This window comes from Phaethon aethereus, assembly GCF_964289735.1.
Source record: "Phaethon aethereus genome assembly, chromosome: 4".
NCBI lineage: Eukaryota > Metazoa > Chordata > Aves > Phaethontiformes > Phaethontidae > Phaethon > Phaethon aethereus.
The window spans coordinates 14,563,520-14,569,519 of NC_138578.1; the positions used below are offsets into that span (position 1 = coordinate 14,563,520).

The 6,000-nt window shown below is 36.2% G+C and overlaps 1 protein-coding gene across 1 annotated transcript in view; it reads left to right on the forward strand.

Moving 5' to 3' along the window:
* Nucleotides 1-5,599, forward strand: part of IL15 (interleukin 15) — a gene marked incomplete at both ends in the record, with an annotated part of 28,257 nt that extends 22,658 nt beyond the window's left edge. The window contains 5 exons of the mRNA XM_081999606.1: nt 1,362-1,468; nt 2,755-2,836; nt 3,312-3,353; nt 4,767-4,910; nt 5,486-5,599. Coding sequence (XP_081855732.1) covers nt 1,362-1,468; nt 2,755-2,836; nt 3,312-3,353; nt 4,767-4,910; nt 5,486-5,599 — 489 coding nt within the window. The remainder of the gene's footprint in view (nt 1-1,361; nt 1,469-2,754; nt 2,837-3,311; nt 3,354-4,766; nt 4,911-5,485) is intronic.
* Between the last annotated feature and the right edge of the window lie 401 nt (nt 5,600-6,000).

Below are 6,000 nucleotides of genomic sequence, written 5' to 3' on the forward strand. Positions count from 1 at the left end.
CAACTTCCATTTGTTGTGGAAACAGTAACAGGTTGAGCCTTGTTTTTAGACATATTTTGGGTAACAATAACATGGCATGTTCCATACAGGGATAGTTCAGAAGATGGATGTGATATTACTTGCTCTGGCCTTACTGTAACTTATATTATTTATCATTCATTTACATACTTCTTATTTGACAGGTTTTGGACACACACAGGTGATAAAAGGGTCTGGCACTGCTTTCCATTATTGAGTGTGGAAATTTACGTAGTGATTAGGTTATTATGCTACTTCAGCTATATCTGTAGGTTTTGGAAACAAAATAATTTCAATGTATTTGTAACAAATATTTGTTACAAATACATGTCTGACAGGGGACTTCTGAAAAGTAAGTATTACTCTCCCGGCTTTGCCAGTAGATGCTTTAATAAGGTGGCTTTCAGCAAGCTACCTGCAAACCTGACAATGTATGGATTGATGTCACATTTTGATATTTTTACCACTGCACAGCGCTAGCTCTTGTTTTATTATATTCTATGGTCCATTTTTCAATATTCACTTGCAAGTTAGTATGTAAATAAACCTCTGCTAAAGAAACGTCGTTTGAGTCAGTTAATATAAAAGTTTTGCACGTATGATAAGAAATAAAATCTTGGATCGAAAGCACAGTTGCAGATAATTAACCTGTCTCTGCGAAGAAACAGTATCAAGTTAAATCAAAGGGCTTGTGGCTTTGGAACAAAGGTTCCCAGGCTGTGCACAGTGAAACATTTGCTGATGGTGAATGCACAGCTCATACCTCCTCATTATTTCCAGTCGCCAGACTCCACTGACAGAATTCTTAAATGCATCACTTGCCAGTGTTAGATGTACATACACTATGTAAGAAGTAAAAATATATATTATATCTAAGATTATATTTAAGATCTATACACATAACTACAGCATTTCATATGTTTGATGCAGAGTTTCATACATATGCAACCACAATACTGTAGGTAATGTTTTAATTGTAATTCATAGAATTTGGGTGGCAAAAGGTAGCCAGGGGAAAGATGTCCAGGACGGAAAACAAAAGTTCTTTAATATTGTCCTTGCATTAAAATGCAGTCTGCAGTATGAACAGATAAATAAAGCAGGACACCAGGAGGAGTTCAGATTTTTGCAGTGTATCTTCAGGGTCTGATTTTCTACCAACTGTTTTGTAAAGCGATTCTGTATTTCTGCAAGCTGCAAATCAGTTAGTCTTTCAATCTACACACAACAGGTAGTCTTGTCTTGATTTGATGTCCTGTCAAATTGGTTAATTAAGTCCGTACTAAAGCAAAATTCTGTGAAATCAGATTGTGACAAGCTATTGTCTTGGTTGTGTCTTTCAGAAAACGCACCTGAAAAGTATTTGTCTGCAATATCAGCTGCATCTTCTGAACAGCCATTTCTTTTCCCTTTTAAAGAATGAGATGAGACTAATCATCTTCTTCCTATGGTAACTACAAAGTCGATGTTAATTACATTACATTACGATACAAATAATTTATTTTTACTATTACAGCTGTTTCTTGCCTCCAGTCGCTTTAGGGCGTGGATCCTTTCCTGCCATGATATGCAGTCCCCCACTGCTTCACAGGCCACGGTCTCTTATTTTATTCTGTCTTTGACTAGACTCAGTCTGGTCAAGAATGCATGTTGGCGCTAATCTCTGTGATAACCCTCAAGTTGTTGGAATTGTTGCATTTAAAGACCTCCATCAATTGCCATATGTCCTTGCAATTAAAAAAATCACCACATGTGAGCACTTTTAAATATGTATGTTGAATTATGTATGAGATGCCTCCCTCCATTCTTACTCCAGTTTCCCATCTTAGAAAACTGGCTCTGCTTCTAGGGCCTACATGTACCACTTGTTTTCTCCTTGTGCCCCTTCAGTCAAATCTCTTTGCTAAGGTGTGACGTTTTTCTCTCTCTCTCCCTCTCTGGCAAGAACATGGTAAGTGTCCTCTGATTCTTGTTATAAACCTCCTTTTTTCCTTTCCCAAAAATCTTGTAATTTTTGAGCCTTTGGTTAAGACGTAAATGTTTAACAACTGCTTGTTTTAAGACAGCTTCCCAAAGCTGGTTTTAACAACTTGTTTAAACAATTGTTCCGTCTTTCCCTACATGGTTGCATATAATTTATAGTACAGCAGTACTGAAAGGCATGCAAATTAAGGATCCAACTGGTGATACATTAAAACTGCAATTCATGTTCCAAAAATCTTCCAAGGAGAAGGAAATCTGCCTTCTACCATTTAGTGGTTCACTTTGAGCAAAATCTTATCCATAGCAGAAGGAAGCTTTCCTGTTCACAAAAAATTACATTTAAAATGACAAATAATATTTCTACAGGTCTTAAGGCAGAAATTCCATAGTAGCAGGGGGTAATTTTCAGTATAAGAGACTTTGAAATTTGTGATTTTTTGGTATACTTCAAAAGAATTGTAGGTATTTTACATTAAGTGGTTGAACCTTTCGTTTGCATTACATTCTATAAAACTGGCCTTTTTAAAAAACACATTGACTGTTTATACAGTGCGTGACTGAAGTATAGATTGCAAGTATTTATATGATTTTATAATTTGTCAAATACACTTGCCCCACACATTTACCATACGTATATATACACGTAAACAATGTATCTATAGTATCTTAAGAATCTTGGACTCTGTCTTTCAACATAAACGTTGTGTATACCTACTGTTTAGCCTGAAGGTCACTGGTTTTCTTCTGTTCTAGTGCTTATGTACCAAAGACAGCAGCAGGTCATTGCAAGTGGGCAGAAGTTCTGAAAGATCTGGAGCAGATCAAGACATCCAAAGTAAGTTCATATAATCATAGGAGCAGACATAATTAAATATTTAGCACTGTACTCGGCTAACAAGTGTCAGTGACAGGGAGCAGGAAAAGGGATCATGTTTGCACAATGCTGTTTCATGGCTGGAAGCAAAGGAATAGAAGGTTAAAGGGAATTCGAGTTGACCAAATACAGCAGACTCTAGAATTAAGTATTGTTTTCTTCCTCACTTTTCCTAAGAAAAGGGGCAGTGGGTTTGGGAATTAGCTCCTTTGGAGAAAGTATTGTGGGACTTTATTCTGATGAGTCCTCCTCATCAGATGCGAAGCCCATCCTGCAGGTTACTAGGTGACTTTAAGATTCTCTGACTTGTTGGCTCCCAGTACCTGGATGGATTGAGCCTTTGAACTTGGAGCTAATCCAGGTCTTGCAGAATTAGCTTTATTATCTCTAAATCTCTTAGTTAATGTTCATAATTCTAACTCTTGTTTTCTTTTAGGACATTGATGTCAGTTTATATACTGCAAACACAGATGAGGATGTAAGTAAACTTAAAATTTGACCACAATTGGTCTAATATGGTAGCTTCATTTCTTTACTAGCTACTTTCTCCTAAGGCAGCCTTGGTTTAATTTAAGATAAGTTTCAGAAATGAAATAATTTGTCTTGGAAGGAACAGTTCTATTAGTTAAAATACTTATGATAAATTATGTATGCAGGTATAAATTATTCTTACTGAATCACCTGCTATTAAAATTAATCAATTAAAAGGGATGATTCAAAATGATCTTACCAAAGCAAACACTGCTAAAATAATGTTGGTATTAGTTTGTAATTTGAGGGGGGGAAAAAGTGACAAAGAAAATACTTCCCAAGCACCATGGACTAATGGAATAAAATATTGGAGAAGTGGAATACGGAGAATAACTGTCAGCATCTACCTCTGCTTTTACCATTCCTTAGCTTAGCAGCAAACACCTAGGTACTCTCAAGGATTTAGATTTCTAATAGATGCACGCTATAACTTATCCTGCAAAGGATTAATTATTTTAATTTGTCAATACAAGTCTTAATACAATCATCGAAACCTATGTAAAATATTACAATCTTAAATGCAGTTTCCATAAATTCATTCTTGAAGAGACTTTTTCATAATCTGTTGCTGTGGAGCTCAATTTGCACTCCATGGGACACACATGCATCCCACCAAGAAACTGAATCCAGCCAATACCCCACTCCTAGCAGTCACCTTTGTATAGCCTTGGTGGAATCAGCTGGATTCATTGCTGTGGTAGTAGCCTGCTTCTGAGACATTGCCTTCCTGACAACATAAACATTCACACAAGGAAAGTGTGAAAGTGAAACAACCTGGGATCTATTCTTGGCTTTATTTTCGACTTGTTGGAGAAATTAGTACCTCTGCTTCTTTATCTTTAATTTGTGAAATACAGGTATTTTCTACTTTCTCTTCTCTCCTACCTATTCTGAACTCATATCATGGAATCACAGAATTGTTTGGGTTGGAAGGGACCTTAAAGATCATCTAGTTCCAATCCCCCTGCCATGGGCAGGGACACCTTCCACTAGGCCAGGTTGCTCAAAGCCCCATCCAACCTGGCTTGAACACATCCTTGAACCTCTGTATTAAAGTGCTAAAACTAGTAAGAATAATACCAATTTAACTGCACTACATTTAATTCTATCCCAAATTCCTATCTTAGTTATTTATTTTCCTATCTTCTTCACCAAGATACTACATTTCACCTCATCGTAACAAACTGGCTGGCCTCTATGTTGTTAGCTCTCACAGCCAATCTTTGTAGATATTTAAAAGTATTCGAATAGTAAGAAGAGATATCCAGTAAATAAAAATCAGCCACTTTGTGGTAAATTGTATCTTATATTCACTTATTCCTTTTTAATTGTAAAACTATTACAACTTCATTTTTTTCAGACAGAATGCCAAGAACCTGTAATGAGATGCTTTTTCTTAGAGACAAAAGTGATTCTTCAAGAATGTCTTATCAAAAATTGTAGTAAAACACAGGATGTATTGAACATATGGAAAAACGGAAATGCAAGCTTAGAAAAAAACAGGGTAAGTAACACCAACAGTTTGTGGAAAAAAGGGAAGTCACAAGAGTTTCTTCAGTAGCATAAACACCTCTTTTGTTATAAAAAAAGGTGGGAAGGTACAGATGAAAGCAAATGGGATCCAGTAACCTGTACATGTAACTATGAAAAAGCTATATATACAACAATGAAAAAGCAGAATTTAGTGTTAAGAAAAACACTTTCAGGATTCCCATCAAAGCAAGTATTTTTGACTGTGCATGCATGCATACATATGTCAGGGTGTTTGAATATGTATGTATAAATAACAGTTTGTAACTTCAGTATCTAAAGTAAGGTATGCTCAGACACATACAAAAAAGTATCCTAATTTCCAAAGGGACAGCCACTTGCATCACTCACTGAAGTGCTGCATCCTTGAAAGCTGATCCTACTCAGAAAGCAAGGCAGGAGCTGCACAGATCATAAATACTGTGCAAGCCTCCAGCAATGCTTTCTGTAGACATTGACTGCATTGGAGATATTCAACAAGCAAGGGTTAGGTTTCTGTCAGAACAAATAGATCAGTATCCTGCTTTACTATTGCATTTTGGTTTTCAGTTGAATTCCACATCATCAGCAAAATGCAAAGAATGTGAAGAGTATGAAGAAAAAAATTTTACAGAATTTATACAGAGTTTTGTAAAGGTTATACAGAAGGAATGCAAACACTGACCAAAAGGCGTGAGGTGGGAACCAAGATTCTTCCACGAACATCCTCAGACAAGTAAGATTATTGCCAGCAATAAACTGGAAAGAACATCACTTACAATCCTACTTACATAGCATAACACGTAAACAAAAGAATAACAAAATCCCTGTAATTCACAATCTATTCATAACTGAATAGGTACAAATGATATTACTTATGAAATATAAATGAAAGGAATTTAACAGGGTTTAAAGCTTCTTCTTGACTTAAAGTGTCTTCATTTTTTTGTAAGTCCACCAGAAGAGAAATCCTGCCTAACTTACCAACCTTTCAACAAAATCCTCTAAAAAGACCTCAGGATATCAGCAGTGGGAACCTCCTCATGAACATCCCCCACATGTTTGGTGCTAACTGAATGGGATTT